The sequence below is a fragment of the Camellia sinensis genome, chromosome 5 (genome assembly GCF_055761805.1).
Source record: "Camellia sinensis isolate YWXY chromosome 5, ASM5576180v1, whole genome shotgun sequence".
Lineage (NCBI taxonomy): Eukaryota > Viridiplantae > Streptophyta > Magnoliopsida > Ericales > Theaceae > Camellia > Camellia sinensis.
This window is the reverse complement of record NC_138965.1, coordinates 113,172,670-113,197,902: the sequence shown is the minus strand read 5'-3', so window position 1 is coordinate 113,197,902 and position 25,233 is coordinate 113,172,670. Positions and strand designations below refer to the sequence as shown.

The 25,233-nt window shown below is 37.3% G+C and overlaps 2 protein-coding genes across 5 annotated transcripts; one reads left to right on the top strand and one right to left on the bottom strand.

Moving 5' to 3' along the window:
• The first annotated feature begins 9,487 nt into the window (after positions 1-9,487).
• LOC114304954 (nitroreductase family protein) lies at positions 9,488-17,542 on the top strand. The gene is made up of 3 exons (XM_028250105.2): positions 9,488-11,205; positions 14,083-14,272; positions 16,981-17,542. The coding sequence occupies exons 1-3, from the start codon at positions 9,595-9,597 to the stop codon at positions 17,106-17,108; spliced, it is 1,929 nt and encodes a 642-aa protein (XP_028105906.2). The 5' UTR covers positions 9,488-9,594; the 3' UTR covers positions 17,109-17,542.
• Positions 17,543-18,013: 471 nt separating this feature from the next.
• LOC114304964 (ycf20-like protein) lies at positions 18,014-22,330 on the bottom strand. 4 transcript variants are annotated; one of them, XM_028250129.2, is made up of 3 exons: positions 22,169-22,330; positions 20,231-20,452; positions 18,014-19,551 (listed from the first exon to the last, which is right to left on the bottom strand). In XM_028250129.2, exons 2-3 carry the CDS (start codon positions 20,428-20,430, stop codon positions 19,077-19,079), a joined length of 675 nt encoding a protein of 224 aa, XP_028105930.2. In that variant the 5' UTR covers positions 20,431-20,452; positions 22,169-22,330; the 3' UTR covers positions 18,014-19,076. The 4 variants fall into 4 exon arrangements, with proteins under 4 accessions (XP_028105930.2, XP_028105924.2, XP_028105912.2 ...); XM_028250123.2 differs by having other exon boundaries at positions 20,231-20,438; positions 22,169-22,326; XM_028250111.2 differs by having other exon boundaries at positions 20,231-20,438; positions 22,101-22,241.
• Positions 22,331-25,233: the final 2,903 nt, after the last annotated feature.

Below are 25,233 nucleotides of genomic sequence, written 5' to 3'. Positions count from 1 at the left end.
GGATTGGCAAAGGGTCGGCTATGGCGACTGCACTGATCTCGGTGGGTTTGGGAATGACGCTACTACCAGCATTGGTACTCCCTGCAAAAACCTTCCTCGTCGGTTCACTTGTTCTGGGAATGATTCCACTGTTGAACGCATTCTTGATCTGAACCCCCAGATCATGCAAACCTTTAAAAGTGAATAGCGGAGCGACTATCAACTCTTGCAACATATCATGCTCGAGGTTTCGCACCATCATCTGTACTTGATCCCTCTCAGAAGGGCGGCGATCTATCATCTGTGCTGCCTTTGCTCTCCACCTCGCAACAAATTCCAAAAAAGGCTCTGTTGGGTTCTGGCGAATTGCTTCAAGCTCTTGGATGGTCATTTCAACTTGGGTATTGTAAGAATACTGATCAACAAAGGCCTCAGCCAATTCTTCCCAGTTTTGCTTCACTTTATCTTCTAACTTAGCGTACCAAGTAGCTGTTACACCCGACAGGGATCTTCCATACAGGGAGAGTTTCTGTGGCTTGGTCAGACCCATCGGCTTCAGGACATCCAAGAAAAGTCGGATATGTACCATTGGATCTCCAGACCCGTTGAAACGGTCAATATATGGCATTTTGAATCTTTCTGGGAGCCGAACGGCAGCCTCGGTGTGCCCATCCTCAATGTCGGGAATGGAGTTAAGGCCCTGTGCCTTTTCGAATTGCTTCTCAAGGTTCGCAATCTTCACTGCAGTCGGATTGAGCTCATTAACATCAAGGGAATAAAGCGTCTCATTAGGCTGCACCAGGGGTCTGAGCACCTGAGCATGAGTTAACCTTTCTCGAGGATTCGGACACTGCAAATCTTCAACTGGCGGAAGTGGGTCAAAGTTTGGCTGGGGTCCCAAAGCTGGATGTGAGGCAAATGCCCCAAATGGACGCTGCATTTCAATACTAGTCTCAGCTTGCATAGCAGTTCCCTGATTTAATGCTGCTATCACGGCCACAAATTCTTCCGAACCCTGTGCCATCACGGTCTGCTGAGTCTGAACAAAGGTGATGTGACTGGCGACTGACGGATCAGATGAACCGGTGAGCCCTGACTGGCCTTTCTTTGCCTTGCCTTAACGAAAGAACACTGGTTGCCCTTGAATTGAATTTCTGACCTAACAAAGTCTATCAGCACTAGTCCAATGTACCCGGGGGATATCGGAGCCTTCTGAAGCTATGGTTCCAAGACTACCCTAACAAAAGAGAAAATAGACAGCACCTCAGCTTGATTTCACCAAAACAGATATGACTCTTTATTGAATTCCACCCCAAAGTTCTGCCTGTAAACTGATACCCTCAAATAAAATTGATTGCCCCAAAATACTGATGCTGGTGCCCGCAGGCCTGACACTCAGACTTGTGAACTGATATTTGTGTTCTCTGCATAGATACACTCTAAAAACACATAGCGAGTAAAAGAGAGCCAAAACACCCCTAAATTGGGGTAGGATTTCCCTGTCCTATTTTTGTCAGGAGCTAGGGTTTCACTATACACGCAGCAGTTTTCAAACAACCTAACATCGGGTAAGCAACCTGTCCTAGTTTGGAATAGTCACTATGGATTTCGATATGCACTAGGTCGAATGGTCGAAAAGGGTGCCCCGGTAAAATTGGGGTTTGCGTTCCTATACTGTCAGAGCCCACAACCGGTCAGCCTTATGGCATGCTTTGACAAAGTCAAGCCTCCGGCAAACCGTTCAGGAATGGCAGATGGCAAACACGGTGTCCTAGGCGCACCAATGCACATGCAATGCAAAGAGACACATAAATGAAATCAAAACAGGATATCACGAGTTCGAGTCAAGCTCTCTAAATCCCCAGCAGAGTTGCCAGAAACTGTAGACGCGCCAGCGGGCCTCGCTGCAGTTCGGACTCAATTTGTGTCACGGTTCTTAATCTGAACCAAAGAGTCCAAATCCGGCAAATCGTTTTGAGAAACAGATTTTTTGAAAAGAAGTGCCAAACATGGACTGCTTTGCCAGATACAGAGTCGCCACCTAAATATTTTATTTTGGAAAATTTAGGAAACCCTGACTCGGTGCCAAAGGCCACGTGTCCGTCATCACCAAAGTTGCCTCGGCTCGGGAGCTTGGGTACGATTGGGGAAGGTCAGCTATGAGCACCCCCTCTCGCCCGATCCTAAGATCGGCTTCTACTAACCGTGATATTCGTTTTTGAAAACATTATGTGTTCTTATTCCGGTTATTAGCCTAGAATTACTATGTTATGGGCACAGCAAACAAGTATAGACCAAATTGCCTAAATTGGAACAAAACATAGCATGTTTGTTTTGAAAAATGGTTTGTTACTCGCAAGTAAGCTAAAATGCAGGTTTTGCCACCCTCAAGTGGGCTTTTAGAAAAGATGGTTTTGCCATTATCTAGTGGGCTTAAAACTCACAATTTTAATGCATTATCCCAATTTAGGTAATTCAACCTCCATCCACAGGTATTCAAGCAGTTATATCACATAAGCAGCTAGCCTCATGGTAATCATGCTATTGCGGCAACACTCACACGCATGCGGTATGCTAAAGCATAAATGCTTACCGAGTACTCCGAGCCAAAACAAAAACCAGTTAGTAATCATATGCATGATCCTAGTTTATGTTAAGATGGCTAATGCAACACATGCAAAATGCGACTAAGATAGGCTCGGCTAATCTATAATGACATGTGAAATGCTACAACTAATCACATGTTCAATTTGGAATTGAAATACAAATGCAGTTAGGATGATTCGCCGAGCCCGGTACATGCAAGACAAATATATGAATGCACGCATGCATAGCATAAGGTATGCTAATTTAAATATGCCCTAGTCTACCATCATAAGCGGGTAAATAAAAGGAAAGAAAGACGTGGGGTTGGAAGACATACACACACTCACGCACACTTATTACACAATTGCCTTCGCTCGGAGGGTCCGAATAAATATTACAGTCCGAATGAATAGTGTTAAATTAATCATTACAGAAGTTCCAATTAATTAACAATTTAAACAAAGAATTAAAGTGGCCACAGCCCCTGCCTCGAAATGCGTGGATGATGCATGCTTGACTCGTCTTGCCCAAAAATCTGTACCATGCCACTGTTGCCTCTGTTTACACTGCCTTGTTCCTCCGAAAATTGTGCAACTCCCAAGGTGCACTCTCTAGACACTGGGGAGCATCACCGACCAAGTGAAATTTTCACCGGCCACGTCCGGATGGTTATCGACCATTTTTTAATCCATCGGCAAATAATGAATGGCCGGTCGGCATATTAGGTGGCCGATGGTGGCTGCCAAGGCCCAAAAGTGGCCGGTGGGTGTCCAGATTGAAGCCCCAGAAGTTATCTTTCCAATGGCGCAAACCTTGCATTAAAATTCCTCCTGTGGAAAACGTTATGCCCATTTTGGTGAAGCCGCGCAGATTCGATCCAACCGGGATGATACCCAACTTCAACCAATCATATCTCCCCCACCCGGACTTGGCTCTAGGAGATTCTTGAGTGCAAAATGAAGCCCCGGAAGTAAGATTTCCAACGGTGATGCCCTCATAGATAAAATCCAAGTATGTAGATGAATAGGCCCGATTCAGCGAGGCCTGCTCGACCCTCTTCTACCTGGATTCATGCCGAACTTCTCCCGAACTAGTTTTCTTCTCTCCTTTCCTCTTTTCTTCAACTCCAAACCCCTAAACAAAGTGTTTTGAAAGATTTTTCAAAGATTCCATCTCTCTTTCATTCATCTCCAACTTGTCCTTGCTCGGTTTACCGAAAAGCGCAACATTTACCGAAATGTGAGCGTCGAAACATCGTAGGAATTTTATTTTCAAAACATTTTGAAAGAGAGGATTTTAAGATCTAAAATCTTTTGATCAAGATTGTTTTGGTCCAAAAGGGGTATGAAGTTGGGATTTGACTCTCTCATTGCTGACGAATTTGAACATTTGCCCTACACACCTTTTACCACCAAGTAAACCATCAGTAACGCCCAAGTCTTAAAGGCGGTCAAAAATGGAGTGTCTACAGCTGTACGCATCACATTGTAAATCTAGGCTAATAACCGGAATAGGAACGCATAATGTTTTCAAAACTCGATATCATGGTTAGTAGAGGCCGATCTTTGATTGAGCGAGCGGGGGTGCTTATTGCATGACCTTCCCCTCTCGTACCCAAGTTCCCAAGCCGAGGTAACTTTGGTGATGACGGATATGTGGCCTTAGGCAAACGAGCCAGGGTTTCCTAAATTCTTCCAAAATAAAATATTTAGGTGGCGACTCTGTATTTGGCAAAGCAGTCCATGTTTGGCACTTTTTTCTAAAAATCTATTTTTCAAAACGATTTGCCGGATTTGGACTCTTTGGTGATTTATCAATCTCACATCGTACATTGTGAGATCAGATTAAGAACCGTGACAATTTGAGTCCGAACTGTAGTGAGCCCCAAACGAACAAAACGGGGGATTTCCTCCCGGGACGTTTGGGGACGTCTATAATCTCCCACTTTCACACTCAAGGTTGATAATGGAGAAGGGAAATTAGTTCTTTCCCAAGAGTTATCGCTCCAAAATCCATCCCTTGTAAAGCTATGGGTGGTTTCTATTTATAGGCACCTCATGATGTAGAATGGAGCGCATGTACAAGGCACATGGGAAATATTCTCTCTAACCACCTTGTCCGAGGAGGTGACCTCTCCGAGGATGAGAAAAACCCCGAAGAGGAGATCAATCTCTTGGCGAACCCTTCTTTTTAGCCACACCTAAGCAATAATCCCCAATCATCCTAAGGGGTCAGGGATAGTCCCAGAGGACACCCTGCCGCAAAAGGGTCTGAAGTAGTTCAAGAGAACGCCCTGCCGCAAATATTGCCGAGTCTCAGGAACTCTCTAGATCGTGTCACCTCGACCTGGGTATAGGCTAGTTTAACCGAATAGTGAATTTATCTCCACTCACCGTCCTCGGGATCGGGTCCTTTGTTCGGACTCCATTACGCCCATGGTTATGGTACGTAGATCCCAGAAAGCTCCGAGTCCGCAAGTGTTCTGGGACTCATTAATGGAGCGGCTTCTAGATTGCATCTGAATCCGTTCGAAACCAAGTGCTTCTGATTTTTAGGTTCATGGATCCGAACCCTTTCGAGGCTTATAGCGATTTGACCCGTTTAACGGCGATAAATCCGGGCCTACTAATCTTGAACTTGCGATAAATTCGGGACCACTAACCTTGGACTATTAGACCTAATTAATTTAGTGGGTTCAAATTAACTCCTCTTACATACTATAAAGAGTTTGAATAATCAGAATAGATTTGAAAAATGCCCCTACGATTCACAACACTCTCCTTTGTTCCCGTATTTCTACTCGAAGTTAATGAAATTTTAAAAAAGGCAACTATGGCTTCACAACATCCTCCTTTGTTCCCATATTTCTACTCGCAGTTAATGAATTTTTAAAAAGGCAACTATGGGAGATGGTTTTCTTCCAGGAAAAACAAAAGGCTACAACATTTTTTTAGGATAAATTCAATTTTTTTTTAAAGATTTAATGAAAAAAACATAGAAAATAAGAATTAGAGTGTGTTATATTTTATTTATTTATATTGTGAAACAACAAAGGTGGATTGTCCGCTTTAATACAGGAGGGGATGTGGACCGTTAGATATGAGGAAGATAGATCAAGACCATTGAGTGAGAGGGTAGGAAATGAATACTTTAGAATTTTCTTGTGATGACTTTTTTGATTCTATTGGCTTATTATTATTAGGGAGATATTATGATGTACACTTTTAAAAAAGGAAAATGTCTCGTAACTCAAATTTTGTAATTCAAAAGTGGTTCAAATGGACAAAACGACATCGTTTTGGCCATTTTTATGTTGTTCTGTACTCCAAACGACGTCGTTTTGGCCATTTGAGCCACTTTTGAGCAACAAAATTTGAGTTACGTAGTATTGTCGTTTAAAAAAAGTGCATATAGTATATCTTTTATAACTTTTTTATCATAAAATCCTAAATTTTTTTTTTTTACTGTAAAATGTCATAAAAAAAACACATGAAAAGTGGTCAGCCACTATAAATAGATAGATAGACGCATGAAAAATAACATAAAATTCTTGAAAGTAAGATGATTTCTCAAAATAAAAAGCCTAAGTTCGACCTTCAGTACCATTCAACAAGGCACAATTAATCGAAAATATTTTTTGCGAAGCATCTGGCAATAGGCTATTATAGTTAAAAAATTAAAAAGTTATTCCTTCTTATCCAATCTATTTTTTTTTTATTTTTCCTAAAAAATTAAAAAATCAATTCCAAACACTTTTTTTTTTTCCACATCTTTTAGTCAAAAAAAAATTAAAAAATCACTTTCCCAACCAACCTTCAATATATCAGGATGGTTTGGTGCAACCTATTTGAGTTGCTTATTACATTTTTATTCTAAAATTTATACTAAACTATTTGTACAATTTCCCTTTATAACTTATATAAAAACAAAAACAAAAAAAAAACTAGATGAAAGGATACTTTTGACTTGCACCAACCAAGCATCACCATTGTCGTACAACAAACAGAATCCATAGCCCAGAGCAAAGGCATTAAGATATTTCAAAGCCCAATCTCTAAATGCTTGGCACCAAACAACAAAGCCCAAGCCCATAAAACCGGGTCTACGACTCATCCGTTGCAGAAAATTATTTTTAAACGACCCAAGAAAAATATATCCTAATGTTATATATTTTATTGGTTGGAATGAAATGTAATTGAATGATTATTCTGGAAGTTCTCATATAAAATAATTATTATTTTTGTAATAGTGAATGATAATTTCATTTACAATATATTTTTTTATTATCTTTTTAATCAAATTAAACATGAAAACAATTTTTTATTTTTATTTTATAAAAGATGATTCTAGAAAACTAAACACTTAGATCTATGTTTTTTGGTACAACAAATGGATAGGTAGATTACTTTATATATTCATTGGGGAAAATTGTTTCTTAACGCCTATACAGTGAATTTCACCACATTTAGGTCATGGCTGAAGTTAAGATCTTTGTATTTTGAATGTGTTGAGAAAGTGAGTTACGGAGACTCAAAACAAAACCTTGAGTGAGAAATTTAAAGACCTTTTCACTTAGGTCTTTTTTGGCAATGTGTAATTTATTGATTTATTAATTTATTAGGATGCGCGTTATTGGGATTTGCTTATTTTTTGACTCTTTTTTTTTGTTTTTTTTTTTTTGGTTTTTTTGCTTATTTTGTCTTTAATGAACTTTTAAAAAAAATTTCAAAAAGTCTTAACCTTTTAAATTTAGCTAGATAAAACCAATTAAAAAATTATAATTTTTAAAAAAAAAAAGTTCAAAAAAATCCAAATAAGACAAAAATATATAAGTAAAAAACAATAAATTTATCTTGTTTTTGTTTTTTTAAATTTTTTTTTGAGATTTTTTTTTTAAGATATGTACATTTTAGATTCATCTCGGAAAGAAAGATCGACAAAAATAAAAAAAAAAAATTAACATAATTAAAAAAAATTAATAATAATAATAAAAAAAATAAGAGTTTTTTAAAATGATTTTTTTTAAGGTCCCTGGTATTAAGATTTTATAGCGTAAAGGACACCCAATATTTTCATAATGTTTAAGGTCCCTCAACATCATTCTAAAGAAAATTCGACTCAGAGAATTTCTCTGGACTTCCCAGAGATTTTCTCTGCATTTCCTAAAGAATATCTTTAGATCTCCTATAGATTTTCTCTCCAGAGAAATTTGTGTTAGAATCAACCAGAGAAAATTGATCAAAAAAGAACCTCAAGATCAATATATACCTAATCATTATCAAACCAGAGAAAATCCATTCAAAATCACATTTTTCATTTTTTTTCCCTTTCAATATATGAGCAACTAAACAAATTAATAGAGAAACTGAAGCAACCAAGTATCAAAAATAAACAAACATATCCTAAGTTTTCTAGAGAAAATTTGCACAATGACTAAATCCAGAGAAAATTCACACAATAGCCAAACTCAGAGAAAATTTACACAGTGACTAAATCCATAGAAAATTCACATATAATCTGCATAAACCCCCAAAATCTTTGAGTAAACAATCACCACTCTCATTATCTCCAAACTTGAACAAAATTGTTAATTTTTGAAATTCCAACTTGAACAAAATTCACAGAAAAAATCTCACCAGAGAAATTCACATCAGCCCAAAGAAATTCTTCAAAACCAGAGAAAATCTCACCTCCACCTCAGAGAAAATCACTCAAACCAGAGAAAATCTCCCTCTCCAACCCAAAGAAATTCCCCCTCACAATCTTTTTTGGTTAAAAATCATAAACTTCAGCCAAAATGTGTTCCATGGTTCACACATTGGCTCCAAAGAGAAAATTTTCAATTTTGTTGAAAAAATCGCTAATGCAGAGAAAATTCAAAGTTAGAACCATAAATGCAATAAGAACAATCAATTTGGAGTTCAAAAGTAGATTCCAAACCTAGAGAAATTTTGATTTTGTTGAAAAAATTGCTAATGTAGAGAAAATCCAATACCAGAGAAATTTAAACAATAAAAACCTACTAGAAAAATTTGAACAGAGAATTTCTCTGGGTTCAAACTAAAGAAAAGTAAAATTTCTCTGAATTCAAACCAGAGAAATTCTCTCAAGCTAGAGAAAATTCACAAACAATTATCACAATCAGAGAAAATGCAAAGAAATTTGACATCTTTGCCATATAAAATGCAGTACAAGTTTTGACATCTTTACACCCTTATTTTCCTCTTATTCAATATAGTAACAACAAGAGAGATTTTCCATTGGCGTCAATGGCTTGAATTACATATCCACCATCCATCAATGTGAATTACTGGGAGAGTGAGGATTTGAGTGGCACCTCAAACAACAATTAACAATCAACAAATTTGCAATTTCTTTTCCATCTCCACAAATTACACAACCCAGCTATCCCTCCAAACCTTCTCAACAAAATCACATTATATTCGAATTTGATGAGGAGATCCTGTGTGATTTGAACAATATCTGGACCAGATCTTGACTTTCTAGCCAGATCTCAACTGGTGTTGATGGAATGTCACACCTGTGACAATGACGGTGATGGTGAGTGTGAGTTCCGCTCTGTCGAATTCTATTTGAGGGCCAAACAGAGGTCTCTCTCTCATCTTATTCTCTTTTTCTCACAACTAATGTTGCTGCCAATGTCGACCACCATGTTGCCGATGACCTGATTAGTCAAATTCCTTCGTAGAAGAAACCCTAATCTGTTTCTCTCTATACATACATACAAATGGGCAGTAGAAGCAAAATGAAGCAACATTCAGAAGACACAAAATTTTTTGTGATATATGAGTTTGGGATTGAGAGATCTTAAACATCATAAAATAATATTGTAAATTTCTTTCATTACTAAAAATAGGAGAGAAATCTAAGATTAATTTTTCCTTTTTTAAAATGTTGCCTTTGGGTCCTATACGTGTGGAACATTCGAAAAACTTCTAGTGGGTACAGATTCTTGCCTCTGTCGAAAGAAAATTTGATTGCAACATAAAGGCAAGGCATCCCCAAACGATGCCACCACTCTTTCACCACCGGCCAGCTCTCTCTCTCCGCCACCCTCACCTCCTCCTCCTCCCCTCCACCACCACCACCACCACCACCACCACAATCACCCCGAAAAAAGCCCCTACTCTTACCATGTCGCTGTCTTCATCACCATCACCATCCATAGAAGAAGACTCAGACAAACAACAAAAGCTGTCACTGAACCAGATCATCAAGTACCACAACCAGACCAAACACTCCTTCACCAACTACGCCAGAGGTCCTCACGGCCTCGATTGGGCGAACCAACCCAATCCATTTCGCCGCTACCTCTCTTCCCCTCTCTTCCCTCTCCTCCACTTCCCCACCACGCTCGAAGATCCCAACAACAACCCTTCATCGCCCACCGACTCTCCTCTCTACTCCTCCGTCTTCCTCTCTCTTCCTTCTCCAAAACCCATCTCAAATTCCACCATTTCTCAGCTCTTCTTCGACTCTCTCGCTCTCTCGGCTTGGAAAACTACTGGGTTTTCAACCTGGTCTCTTCGTGTAAACCCTAGCAGCGGCAATCTCCACCCAACCGAGGCATACCTCATTTCCCCTCCGATCGATTCGGTCTCCAATTCGCCTTTTGTTGCACATTATGCTCCCAAAGAGCATTCATTGGAGATTAGAACCCATATCCCATCTGGGTTTTTCCCCAAATTCTTCCCGCAAGGTTCTTTTCTTATCGGGTTTTCGTCAATTTTCTGGCGTGAGGCTTGGAAATACGGCGAAAGGGCATTTCGGTATTGCAATCATGATGTGGGTCATGCCATTGCTGCGGTTTCAATGGCCGCAGCAGGGCTTGGTTGGGATGTGAAGATTCTAGATGGTTTGGGTTATGGGGATTTGGAGAAGCTTATGGGGCTTGAATTCTTTCCTGAGTTCAAAATTCCATCGAGGCCGGTGAAAGGGAAGTTTCCAGAGATTGAATTTGAGCACCCTGATTGTGTTCTTGTTGTTTTCCCAAATGGGGTTGGTGAATTTGATGTGAATTACAAGGAATTAAGTTTGGCTCTATCGGGGTTTTCGAAATTGGAGTGGAAAGGGAAGCCTAATTTGCTTAGTAAAGAGCATGTGTGTTGGGATATTATATATAGAACAGCTGAGGCTGCAAAGAAGCCATTAATGGCAAGAAATAAATTCTTGGTTGAACCATTTCAGAGCAGTGGACGATTGAGTGAGCAGTCATATAAGGGTTTTACGCTTAGGGAAGTCGTTAGGAAGCGAAGGAGTGCAGTGGATATGGATGGAGTTACTGTAATGGGGAGAGGAACATTTTATCAGATTATGTTGCATTGTCTTTCTTCGGGTTCTCGAGCTCGTGAGAAACAGAGGAAACAAATGGCATTGCCATTTCGAGCTCTGTCTTGGGATTCTGAGGTCCATGCTGCTTTATTTGTTCATAGGGTCGAAGGGTTGTCAATGGGTTTGTACTTCTTGGTGAGGAATGAGGACCATTTTGATGATCTCAAGAGGGCTACAAGGTTTGAGTTTAAGTGGAAGAAACCAGAAGGTTGCCCTGATGATCTCCCTCTGTATGAACTTGCTAGAGGTGATTATAGGCAACTTGCTAAAAAGCTTTCTTGCCATCAGGTATGTCGATTCTTACGAGTTTTTTGCTTCTTGAGCTTCTTTAGACTGATTTATGTTGCGCGGAAAATGGGTATGCTTATAGCAAAGGTATACATGTGTTTCTAGGGGTCAAATAATGCAGTCTCCAAATCTTAACAAGGTTATGAAATGAATTCTCATGATGCTCACATTTTCTTTTCTCATGCTGTAGGTTAAACCTAAGCTTATGTAGCATTATGATTTTAGGGTGTGTTTGATTGGACGGACTGGAAAATGGGGGATTAGAATCTATCGGACTTGAGTCCTGAGACTGTGAATCCCCGGACTATTTGGTCGGATTGGATATGTATCCTGTATTTGTTTTTTCATGGGATTAGATGTCTGGATAGGACTATTTTCAGTGAATTCAATGTTTGGTTGGACGGACTGGATAGGATAAATAAACAAAAGACTATTTTGCCCTTTTTCAATTGTTTACTAAGTAATAGTAATATTAAACATATCTTTAATATTTTAATTATTTTTAATTAAATAAATTTGTTTTTTTAAACTAAATAAATAAATAAATAAAATATCAATAAAAATTGTTTTAAATCATTACTGTATAACAAATCATTATTATTTTTTACATACAAAACTTTACTGTGTTTGTTTATTTACACAATTAAATAATTTACTGTGTTTGTTTATTTATACAATTAAATAAATTTATTTTTTTACACAATTAAATAAATAAATAACCACTAAATTTGTTTATATTATTTTTTAATTAAAATTTTAAATAAAACACCTATTACAATTTAAATAATGAAATTAAATAAATTATAAACAAAATTTTAAAATAAAACATCAATAAAATATCTATAAAAAATTATTTTAAAAAATTAAATAAATAAAACATCAATAAAAAGTTAAATAAAATTATTTTATTTTTAAATTGAGACATTTAAATTTTATTGAATTTTATTAAATATAATACATAATTAAATAGTAGAGGGTCAAAATAGTCATTTTCGCATCTAATCCCAACAGTGGATAGTCCCTCACTTTCTGTCCCACCCCCCCCAGGACACAATAGTCCCCCATATGGGGGACATGGAGTCCGGCGGACTAAAAAAAAATTAAACGGCGGATAAAGAGCACTATTTGGATTACAATCTAAATAGTGGATAGTCCCCCCCATAGTCCCCCCAATCAAACAAGGCCTTAGTGTGCACACTAATGCGTCATTTCAAGTTGGCATGATGCATAGGAACATTCCAACTATCCCAGGAACCCAACTAGCACAGACACGGATATGCGATAGGAAATTGACACACCTACACATTAATTTCAGAAGTTCAATATATGAATAGTTTGTTCAAAGTTTTTTTTTTTTTTTGGGCGGGGGGGGGGGGGGGGGGGGGGGTTTGTAACACTAATAAAAATTAAGAAGTCATGGGGGGGGGCGGGGGGGGGCGGGGGGTTGTAACACTAATAAAAATTAAGAAGTCATATATTCCATAACTTAAATATAAAGATATCAACATGTAACAGTTACAACCTAACGAATACAAAACAGTTGTAAAATATAGAAATATACATGATGTATTCATCTTATAAATGTTTCAAAATATATTTGGAGTAAATAAGTTGCATTTCGAAGAATACAAAACATCTATGAAACACGGACACCTCTCTGGAGGTGACGTATAGGTGTTTGACACGTGTTGGAGACGGACACGTGCTGGACACACTCCAGACACGTGTCAGACACGCTGTAGAGAGTCGGACATGCTAGGATACGTTACGGACACATTGAGGACACATTGCAGTGGAATACGTTGAGGACACGCTAAGGATACGTTGGGAACACATTGAGGACCATTTTTTTAAAAAAAAATTATTTTTTTTACTAAAATAGCATACCTAAGGTTGATAAATTAGATAAAATTAAATATTTGATATAAAATAAATATTAAATATTTAAAAATATGACATATAATAAATATATAAAATTATATGTTTTGCACGTGTCTCTAACATGTCATATCCTACATTTTTTACAAATTTGGGTATCCGTGTCGTGTCATGTGTCCATGTTCGTATCTGTACTTCTTAGCAAAACATTGTTACTGTGAAGAGATTCATCATATAGGTCGTCTTTGGAGGGTTCAAGAAGTGACACCGAAGTGTCTGGTATTATGAATTTACATTTTAAATTATGATTTCAAATTAAGACACAAAGAAGAAGAGTCGAACATGTTCTTTAGGAGCGTCTACAGGGTCGTGTCTGACATGGGTGTTTGACATGACACATCTCCTCTAGTCCCTGCTTCTTGGCCAAGAATTCTTATGATTTGGAATATGTTCTTCTCCCCCTTCTGAAGGAACCACCTGCTAAGCTTGCACATGTTTGTAAAGTTCAGAACAACTAACATACTAAAAATGATGTAGACAGTGTGTCATGGTTCTTATGTTTCAAATGTAAAAGGTTAATGATCACAAAATGAAGGTGTCCTAGGATTTGACAATTTTAGCAGAACTTTTTGGAGCACTTTGATTTAACTAGCAATGAAAGTAGTTTTTGTATAATGAACTGGCACATCTTTGAAAAAGTCTGGCTAATCTTGTCACAAGTTCCAGGCATTACCACCATAGTCATAGAAGCTAAAATTCCATTAATAGTTTATCCAACCATATCATGAATTGCTTTCAAGTTATATCTGAATCTATAAACCTGGAGTAATTTTTGGAATTCCACATTATTGTATTTTGTACTGTGACTTAATTTCCTAGTTTGATACTTTAGTTTCAACTTTGAAGAAACACCATGCCCTTAGAATATAGTGATGCTAAAGAGGGTGGCATACTTAGTTGAATCCTCAGCTCTTTGCTAAATGCTATTATCTAATGCAGGATATTGCTAGTGACGGCTGCTTCAGTCTAGGGATGGTGGCTCATTTTGAGCCTACCATGCGTTCCAAGGGTTCGTGGATGTATCCTCGGTTATTTTGGGAGACTGGAGTTCTTGGTCAGGTGTTGTACCTCGAATTGCATGCAGTTGGCATATCAGCTACTGGAATCGGTTGCTTCTTTGATGATCCTGGTATGTGTTCCTTTCTTCACCTTGTACCTAATATTCTAATTTTCTTATTCATCCATTCTTGGCTACTAGTGGTCGTATAAAGTGTTCACATAGACTGGATTTCTAAGTATCAATGCTTCAGCTGAAATTGGAGACAACCTGATTCCTAAGGAGTAATATACATCCATTTAGTTTTATTTTTGGGTTTGTATGCAAAAATTAATATGATTTTTGGATCTTTAGCATTGACGAAGAGCCTTTGTATAGCACTGACGAAGAAATCTTGAAGTAGCATTTCTGTTAATTTGGGGTTGCACACCTTAAATTCCTTGCAGTAAAGGTCTTTATCCATAGAAAAGAATAAAATAAAGAAAGAAAGAGACAACAAAAGAAAAGGAAAAGGATTTTTTGTTTGTTAATGAGGGAAAATATAAAAACGGGATAGATGTAGTGTAGTGAAGAATTAGTGCATCACAGCTGAAGAAATTGTGTGGTTCACAATAATTTCCATGGCAAAGATGATCTTAGAGCTTCACTATATGGAAAGTGTAAGTCTGCCATGAGGTCACGTAATGGTTTTTCTCCATATCCTTATAGTTGGTCTACCTTGGACACAAAATTCTACATGTGCCATGTCATCATCTTCCTCTCTAAGACAGTACCACTGGTAAAAAAAAAAAAAAAAAAAAAAAAAGGGAGAAAACATCCAAAAAGGATATCACACAAGCCAATTAAGTGGCAGAGACTAAATATAGTAAAATTGGGTCAAAGGAGAAAGTGTGTTGATCTTTGACCAGTGAGTTTGATATGATTTTAATGAGGTTCGATGTAAATTTTGGTTATAAGATCATCATACGGTAGTTAGGCAGTGGGGCACTTCTCTATTCTCTTGCAAGGTTGGACCCAAAATAAGGGACTTATGAATAATAGTTGTATGAGGTTGACCTCATTGTAGCCATTTCCTTTGGTAATGAAAATGTTGCTGGCCTTAATGACTCTTAATGACCTGATCACAAAAATTAGTGAAGCCAGGGACTGTTCCTTGCATTAAAATATGTTCAGTCTTCAGAATTTGAAAACCTCTAGTCCCAACACAAAATCAAAACTTGGAAAGTTAAGAAGCACGGACATAGATACGGATACAGGACACAGCGATTTAAAAAAAATGAGGACACAGACACGGTGGAGACACGGCAATATAATGGGTGTGTTTGGTTTTGAGAGATAAATTTTTAAAAAATATTTTGGAGAGATAGTTTAGAAACTTTTTTGGTTTGTTTGGTTGTATATTTTGGAAATAGTTTTGGAGTATGGAAGTTTGGGATGATTTGATATTTTGTTGTAGTTAAGTAAATGTGTGTGAGAGAAAAAATGATTGAGAATGAGAGAAGAGAGAGAAAAAGTGATTGATTGATGTGTAGGAGAGAGAGAGATTTTGGAATTTTTTTTCCAAAATCACTAAACCAAACAAAATTTTGAAAATTTTTCTCCAAAATTACTCTCCCAAAAACAAACCAAACAAGGCCAATATGTTTTTATATAGTTTTGTTTGCTATCTAGATTAATATTACATCTACAAACAATCTAATTCTATGTTTTTTTTTTCTTTTTTTAAAAAAAACTTTTAAATTAATATTTATAGTTTATATATATTTTTTATGGATGATCTATTATGTATTTAAATCTAAAAATAAAAAATAAACATAATATTCATCAAAAACACTAAATAAAATAAGAGAAAATACAACTTGGCATGTCTCTAGTGTGTCTTAGCGTGTCCCCTGGAAATAAATTAATTAAATAAGGGGACATGTCATGTGGTGTGTGTGTCTCATATGTGTCCCTGCCGTGTCCGCGTGTCCCCAAAGTGTCCATGTGTCTGACACGGATACAAGTGTCAGTGCTTTATAGTTGGAAAGTAAATTTCCTGAAGCAAAATGGAAATAGGAGCCACTCCCAAATCCTAAAAACCCATGCTCACTAGCATCATGTCAAATACTACCCGAGTTTCACTGTTGTAGAATTTAGAATTTTCATAATAGGCAACTAGCTTCGTTCCCTTACATGCTGGAAGCATGTGAACAGTGATTTAGAGTTAGCTAGATAGTCCATCCAAAACGAAAATGAAAAGGAAAAATAAAATAAAATAAGTAAAAAGAAGAAAGAGACTATGGAGATGATAGCATATCGTTTGAAATTATGTATTGTCCTTGAAATAGAATGGCATAAAAGAATTCATGTAGCTGAGTTGGAACAAAGCTTTGTTGGATTGAGTGGGCATGATACCTTCTTATAAATTGCAGAAGTTACTATTTTGTTTCTTGTACTCTATCACTAATTTTCTACTTGAGAAGGAATTCCATGCTGAATGAATCCCATTACTAGAATATCACTCCAAGAGATGCAAGTCAGAGTTGTGTTTCATTGAGGTGCAAGTAAGAGTTGTATCTCATGTCACAACTTTCACTTGCATTGGACACAAACCCACTTGTACCCTCCATAAAAGTTGCAATTATTTGGAGTTGTTTTCACTGATTTGCAATTCCCCCATAAGTTGAATAACATTTTTATAAGTCCTGATAAACTTCCTCTTCTTTCTTCCTTGTGAATATATGTGAATAAACCGTCATGGCATTAGTGTCTTGCATTTCATGCCAAATGTATGTTCAACTCAATCTCTCTTCTTGGGTCCTCAAATCAAATTTTGTTTGTTGTTGTTTGTTTTGCAGTACATGAGGTTCTTGGGTTGAGAGGATCAAACTATCAGAGTCTATATCATTTCACAGTTGGAGGTCCAGTTGTAGACAAACGGATAATGAGCCTCCCTGCATATCCTGGCCCCAGTGTTGATGCCTGATTGCTGGATCACCCTGTTTCAGATAACATTGGCAGGTTCATGAGTTGTGACGCAAATAAAATCCAAAAAGCTGTGAACATTGCTGACTGGATTTTATCTTGGAAAGCAATACAGCTTCAGTTCAAGGTGTGCCAATGGATAATTACATAATTAAGTTACAATATGATAAGAACTTGGCATCTGCCCAAGTAGTAGGTATTGTTAGGTCCAGTTCACCAGGTGGGGGCAACCCCCGCCACCCCTTGCCATCCCAGTTGGGTATTAGGATATATGAATGATGTTGTAGCATGTATATATACTTAAAAAAAAAAAAAAATTACAGCTTGATAAATACTTTCATAGAACATTCAAGATTTTTTGATAACCTTGGGATATACTAGGAATTTTATACATTTTCAAATAATAAAATTTGATATGGTTGTTTGGGATAAAAATGACTCTGTATTTAGGAGAAAGAAAAAAGTGGCAGAAGTGAAAGTGTTTTGGTTGGTGGCCATGACAGTAATGATGGTTGTGGCCATGACAGTGGTGGTGGTGGATGTGACATTGATGATGGTAATGTGGTAGCATTTGTAAACAATATTTTTTTTTAAATGAATTTATTTTGTCTAGCTAAACTTTTGTTTTTTGTTAATCATAAAAAATATTTTCTGTTGATTTTTATTTTTTTTATTGTGCAAAAAAAAAAAAAAAAAAAAGTGAAAAAGCATTATCTGCCAAAAAAAAAACCCAGTGTTAATGGTAAAAAGAGCATGTTTGGTATAGTTTTTATTTTCTGGAAAACATGAAAAAATATGTTCGGTGAACAGTTTTTGAAAATTGTTTCATGAAAGGACCCGCTTTTCATTAGATAAACACAATGAAAAACAAAACCAGACCTTTCTGACTCCAAGACTCTAAATGGAGCATCAAAAAACTTTTAAAACAGCTTACAAAATGTCAAATTTACAGAGCAGTAAGCTTTACAAATGCAAAATGTGATCACTAGTTCTGAAGTTCAAAGCTTTCATGAAGAACTATTGTGAAAAACAAAAAACAAAAAACAAAAAACACAAAAGCAAAAACAAAATAATTGATTGCACCAGATCTGGGTACGATGGAAGAACAAATCTGCACTGTCTTGGCTGTGTTGCAACTACAGTAGTTCAAATAAACACCGGCGACATAAATCATTCAGCACCATGACTCATTCTACCCAACAATTCAACAACTCCAATCCAAACCATGTAGTTGCTTCAAAAGTTTTTCTTTTTCCAACAATCAAGATTTCTTCCCAAGTTTCTCTGCTGGAAGTGTAAAATCAATGATGGTTGTTAACCCAACATTTCTGTCGTTGGTTTTGACTTCAGATATATTCTAGATTTATCTAGATGACACCAGCATTTGCTCCTCATTGACTAACAACACCGGTATCAAAATTCCGATGTAGGCTGGTGAAACTTTGTGCTTTCTCAACCTTCAAGTGAACAAAGATTCTCTTTGAATAACTACCTCTGAAGCTACATACCAGGGATAGAAACTATTCCGTTGCACAAGGTTGAATTGCCATTAAGTATAGCATGAGGAAAAGACCTTTAGACTTTCTCTCTACAATATCAATCACCAAACTTAATGAAGTAGCAAAAATCATAAAAGAGAAGCAAGGTCCACAGATGGTTGGGAAGTAGTAAGTTCTACCACTGCTGGTCCCAATCATACTCAAAAGAAGAAATTGATCTTGGCCATTTCATTAGATAGGTTCTTACTAACAACATATGTGGGCCGAAGTTCTGCTTCTGCCTCTAGGTTTGCTTCAATCACATCATCCTAAAAGGAGGCCTAGCCTTGGAACTTCGACTGTCCTTTTTACGATCCTTTTGTGTATGGAAAACATAAAAGTCGTCTTCTCATTGCCTCCTCTGAATCATTTTAGTCCTTTCATCGTGTTTGTTGGCTTCCTACTTGTACCATGTCACTCCCCACAAAATGTTAAAAGAATATAGGGAAGATATCTATCTCAAAATCAAGGTGGTTGCTTAAACCAAAGATGTTTTCCATTCCATACTTAAATGCATCCAAGAAAAGACCGAGGGAGAGACCAGCCTTCCAATAATTAAACATGGTTATCAAGCTCCGAACCTTGGTGAATAAAGGAAGAGAAGCTCTATACATGAGAGATCCAATCCCTTCCACAACGGCTACGGATAAAGCAGCACCTAGAATGTCCCAGTCGCCGGTTTGCCCTAGGACAGTTACGAAGGCAGTTGCACAATAAAAACCCACCAAGAAAAAGAAAAATTTCATTGGAAGGTTCTTTCTTATCTCCTTAATTCTTGAGCTCAATTTGATTCGAATGTCTTCGACGGCCCGGATAAGTCGGGTCCCACTTCTGGTATTGTTTGTGGGAGAAGTATCATCCAATCCACCACCATCTGCACTGCTCCTAACAGACCAAGCCAACCTCCTATGCAATTTGAATAGAAATATCAGAACATGAGCATAGCATTTTTAATCATTTTTTCCCAAGTCCACCACATAATCAAGGCAGTGTTACTAGAAAAAGTTAACACCCTAGCTATATCTTAGAACGTTTATTCTCAAACATGGTATACTTTGATAAATAAATAAAAACAGTGAATTTAGCAATCCCAAATTTTTTCTATGTATTTCCTCAAAAAAATTTCTTAAAAGGGAAAAATAATCAAATGTATTTAACTAAAATCTAGAGAGTGGAGTGTTGGAAGGAAAAATGTAACCAAAAAAAAAAGAAAGAAAAGAAGAAGATTGTATTGCTTGTAGAACAGTGTTTTACATAATTAATTTGAAAAATAATGAACTATATATTTTATTGAATGTCTAATTATTAAGAGAATATTGCTCTCAAATTTAGAAGTAACTTAAATTCTAATAGTGTGAGCCACACAAACCTGCTCTATTGTACAACATTTTAGTATGTTGCCATTCCAGTTCTTCATACTGGAATGATTCACTTTCCCAGTAACATAGCACTACTAAATATCAAGCATGACAATATCATCTTACAACACATCGTGGAGCACTATTGCTCTTGCGCTCATAAAACCAAATATAGAAAATTTCTCAGTTAGGAATAAAATAGAGATATCAGATTAACTGTGACTTACTTGGACTTGTTGAGCAAAGAAATGTTGGCTATGCGAACAAAACAAAGGCGAGAATAGAGCCTCTTGCCAAAAGCAAAAGCAGTTTTGTGAATGCAAACCACAAGGCCGCTAGGGGGAAATCTAGCTCTTGAATGTTCGGATGATGCAAGCTTAGCATTCGTCAAATAGCCAGGTGATGGCAATTTAGTTGACATCACCATGTAAGATTCTGAACAACAAAAACTGTAACATTATAGAAGAACTAGCGAGAGGTATTGAGAAAGAAACAATATAGAAGACAACAAGAAGATGATTGAATGAGGATATCCTAACATGATTGAAAAGAAACTCATCGATGTTTACATGATTTGATCAATTCGATTAGGCACTTGCCATCTATTTTCATTGTTCGACACTTTGACAATACCAAAAAATCATTGTTCAAACTAACAAACAGAATGCAGTTCCTTCAAAAGGTAGTGAAGTCACCTATGAATCTAATAAATTGAAATCCCATAAATAAATAATTAAATTGACTAGTCTGTATAGAGTTAATTTTGATTTGTTTTGTTTTTTTGTTTTTGTATTTTTTTTTTTTTTGGGGGGGGGGGGGGGGGGGGGGGGGGGGGGTGTTGTAGTAATTTTACATTTATCAAATATATACCTCCCTCGTCCTCAAGTGAAAGTAAAAACAAAATGGAAAAAAAAAATGTGACATTTTATATGAGGAATTACAACAGAGAATTGACATAGAAATTGAAGGGAAAACAAAGAAGAGCAAAGAAACAGTATCGAGCGCACTAAAGGCTTCTACACCGAGCTAAGGTTAATTGAACCAACCGGCTTAGTTTGCTTCCTATATTCAGAAAATGCTAAGATTGTTTGAATTGATTGTTTCTTGGACTAACACCAATATGAGTAAATTCTCTTACAAATAGTACAAACACAATGCATAACCTACAATTTTAAATAGTTACCAAAACTTCTTAAACCAAAAAAAAAAAACCACAAATTATTTATTAAAAAAAAAAAAAAAAACTATCGACTAATGTTTCTCTTGATGATAATTCTGCGTGTTCAGTATGTATTGATACATCCGTTTGATTTAAATTTAGTATTACATAACAAGCAAAATGTTTTGGATATTTCAATCTATGTGTTGGTTCTATCTAATATTTAGGAAAACTACATTTCAATAGTGAGTTTTGAAAACTCAATCTAGCATCATATTGAAGCATAAAATGGTTAATCTGAACACATATTTACCCACACTTTAATGAAGTATTAAAAATGACTATACACTCGCCCTCTCAAACTTCACAAAAATCTCATTAGCTCCACGCTATTTTGAGTATTTATAACAGAACTTAACAAATTCACCAAACAAATTCATTTAAATTTTACTTCGACCCTTCTAAATTCTAAATACTTTACTTTCCCTCTTGCACAATATCTGGCAAAATAGTGAAATCATCTAGAAAAAGAAAAGTAATTCTGACCCTCCAAAAAAAAACCTTTATTAGTCATTAAAAAACACATGACAAACAAAATATTATGGATAATCATATCAAATCCAATCGAATCTTCAAAAAAAAAAAAAAAAAAAAAAAAAAAAAAAAAAAAAAGAAGAAGGCAAAATGGGTAATCAATCAAGTATTGTTTTCATGTAGTTGCCAAGCATCTCTATATAATGATAGAACAATCCAAGTTCTGTAACTGGGTAACCAAATATTTGACATAACAATCAAGAATAGTGTTCCCTATCAAATAGTTCTTTTGCAATACAGAACTTTGTGAGCACTGTAGTGAGTTTGGACTTTGGTATGCATTTTTTTTGTGTAATAATTTCGTGAAACATATAAATTAAATCAGAAAACAAGCGCATACATACCTATAGAGAGAGAAAGTTTGACCCAGAGAGAGAGAGAGAGAGAGAGAGGGGGATTGGATTTGACTTACAAATAGGCAGCTTCAAATAGTTATTCTTTTTGAGAAATTAATGGGTAATTGATTCTGTTTGTCGATGAGAACCAGAAAGCCAAATTTCCTCTTCGGCTTTGATAAGGGAGTGTTTGGGGTTTAGACTTCTGGGGCCATCTTGGGCCCTACCCAATACCTTTTGCTGTTCATGTGAAAAATGGGTCATATAAATGGATCGGATTCAACCTAAACCTAATTTAATTAATTAATTAGTTTTTTTTTTTTTTGGTACATCAGAAGAGAAAATAAAAAACAAACAAACAAATTAACGAAAAGAAAAATTAGGTGCCCCTAGAACGCTGTCTAAGATAACTCTGGTGACCATATCCTCCACTAGTTGGCCTCAGATTTCTTTCGAAGAATCATCCATAACAACCAGCACCTCATTTTGATTTGTGCCTATTTTTGCTAATCCGTCAGCACTCTTGTTGCCCTCCCTTATGACATGTTGAATCGTATAGCAATATCTTTACATAAGGAACTTGGAATCCTCCACTAGGCTTCTCAAAATGTAATTTCAATATTCTCCTTTTGCATATTAATGGCATATTAAGAGTCCGTTTCGATGATAAGATCCTTACAGCCATTCTCGAAAGCAATCGTCAAGCCCTTGTAGATAGCTCAGATCCCGGCCTCAATGCTGGCATAATTTGTGAGCTTATCGAAATATCCACAAAGCCAGATGCCTTTCTCATCACGGATTAGCCCGCGAATACACCATCACCTGGGTCTCTCTTGAAGCTTCCATCCGTGTTCATCTTCAATTTACTTGTAAGTGGAAGAGACCAACTAATTAACGCATTAGCCAAATTATTCACAATGAACATTTTAAAAGCTCATTTGATATCAATTGCATATCTATGAATGAGGTGGATACTTTGCTGTCAAAACAATTCAACATTTTCAAAAATCATAAGGTTTAGGTTTTTTGATCTGCCATAATGAAGTATTGTGGTAGCCGAATTTATGTAGCCTCTTATTATCGGGCCCAACTTCCGGATCGGCCCATTGGGCCTCACCCTTCGGACTCATGAGGCCGAATACTATCTTCAAACAGAAGCCGAGTATTCCTATACAAGTCGGCATCGTGTCTAGATGTCGATTCCTAGCCATCAAGCACTAAGATCCAAATGAGTTACGGAGTAGAGGATAAAACCTAAGGGGAAAAGGTCTATAAAATAGGGAGGGAGATCCAATGATTAGGTATGTTCAAAAAACTAATTCTCACCCTAAATAAGGAAGAAGACTAACTAAACCATTGGAATGCTAATTCCGTCACCCTTGACCAAAATTGTTCTTGTTTCAAGTGCCTACAAGAAGACTGTTCTAAGACTTGCGTGGATCCAAGAGTATTCCAAATCCATCACTCCACAAGTATTTTTCCAGATTTGCCATAATGAAGTAACAAAAAGAGCAGGTTCAATGGAAGGACAAGACTTTGTAGACACCCCATTTTTGACCGACCTTAAGACTCAGACGTCATCGTTTGAGCGCTCGATGATTGTGCTTGTTTGTGCTTGTTTCGAGTTTTCGATTGAGTGCCTCGCCTCCGGGCCTCTGAACTCTTTGTGTTTTGGCTCGGTTTGTGGACCAAGCCTTGTTGACCTTGCCTGGAGGGAGAGAGAGGTTTGTAGACCACTTTTCCCTTTTGTAGACTGGTTTTCGATTTCTGAAGTCTTCAGTCGCGCGCCTTGTCTCAAGACCGCTTAACGTTCTCTCCTTGGCCTGGTTTTCGGACCATGCATTGTTACCTTTGCCTAGAGGGACACAGAGGTCTTGTAGACCACTTTTCCCTCCCATAGACCACTTTTTGTGCTCGTAGACTAGTTTTCGAGGTTTCCGGCTGCGCGCCTTATCCCGCGGGCTTTTGTCTTTCATCCTTTTAGGTTTGTTTTTGGCACAAACCTTGTTTTCCTTGCTTGGAGGGTGGAATAAGGGCTGTAGACCAGTTTCTCTCCCTGAAAACCACTTTTCCTGTCTGCAAGCCAGTTTTCTGGTCGGCCAACTGGTCTTGGTGGTCTTTGGACCACCAAAAGTGGTCGGCAGCCATGCCACCACCTTGCTTTCTTGGTGCAGACCACCTTCCCCCCCTTGCCGACCACTTGGTCTCCTTGCAGACCACTTTCACTGGTCGGTCGACCAGTGCAAGTAGCTGCCCAACCATTTCAACTGGTCAGCAGCTTTCCTGCAGTTTCCTGCAGATATTTTCTTACCAGCTGTGCTAGTTGTTGGGCACAAAAAGCATCCTCCATACACGTGTATGGAGGGATTGCTTGGAGCTCCTAGCTTGTTCGACAAGCTTGAACTTTGATCTTCTATAAGAGGGAACCTCCTCCCTCTTGCTTTAGGTTGAGAATTTTGCCTTGGAGCTATGCATATATCATCTATCTCTATATCGCTCCTTTCTTTTGTTTTGGTGCCTTAAAGTGTCATTTCTTCACACTTTTGCACACAAACACATAGTGAAACACCATACTCTTGGAGCTGAGGCACCTTGAAGCTGGTTTTGGAGTTTTTGGATTGTTTTTAATCAAAAAAGGGTGCTGGAGTTGCTGCTTTGAAGTTGTTCTTTGAGGGTGAGTTTCTAACCCCTTAAATCTTTGTTTTTGATTAAGCTTTTGGCCCTATTTGCATGATGTTTTAGGCTTAACTTTCAACTGTAAAAAGTTCTAATTTTAAGTGCTTGAAATGTTTGTTTATGGCTTTGTTGGTGTTGGGGGTGGTCTACCTCCTCTTGTGCCTTGTTTGGCCTTGTTTTGTGCTATCCTTTTAAGCTATTGGGACCACCTCTTTTTGGCCTTCTCACCACTGAAACTCAGAGGAATTTCAGTGGTGGAAAGTGTGTTTTGAGGTCCCAAATAGGAGGGGGTCATCCCCTCTCCTTGTGTCTTGTGTGTTTGCCTTGTTGGCTCATCAAAGTAGCATGTTTGTCAAGCATGTTTTGGCTCTATCTCAGCATGTTTTTGGTGTTGTTTTACCATTCCTTAGCTCTGTTTTGGGTTAGTTTGGTAGCCCCTTACATGCTCCTTGCACTTGTAGTGCAA

Bases quoted from the DNA above. Each gene is read 5' to 3' on its own strand.
- LOC114304964 (XM_028250129.2), bottom strand. From the start codon at position 20,430: ATGGTGATGTCAACTAAATTGCCATCACCTGGCTATTTGACGAATGCT. The intron at 19,552-20,230 runs GTAAGTCACAGT...CAAATTGCATAG, and splicing joins TCTTTGCTCAACAAGTCCAA to GAGGTTGGCTTGGTCTGTTA.
- LOC114304954 (XM_028250105.2), top strand. From the start codon at position 9,595: ATGCCACCACTCTTTCACCACCGGCCAGCTCTCTCTCTCCGCCACCCT. The intron at 11,206-14,082 runs GTATGTCGATTC...TATCTAATGCAG, and splicing joins AAAAGCTTTCTTGCCATCAG to GATATTGCTAGTGACGGCTG. The intron at 14,273-16,980 runs GTATGTGTTCCT...TTTGTTTTGCAG, and splicing joins TTGCTTCTTTGATGATCCTG to TACATGAGGTTCTTGGGTTG.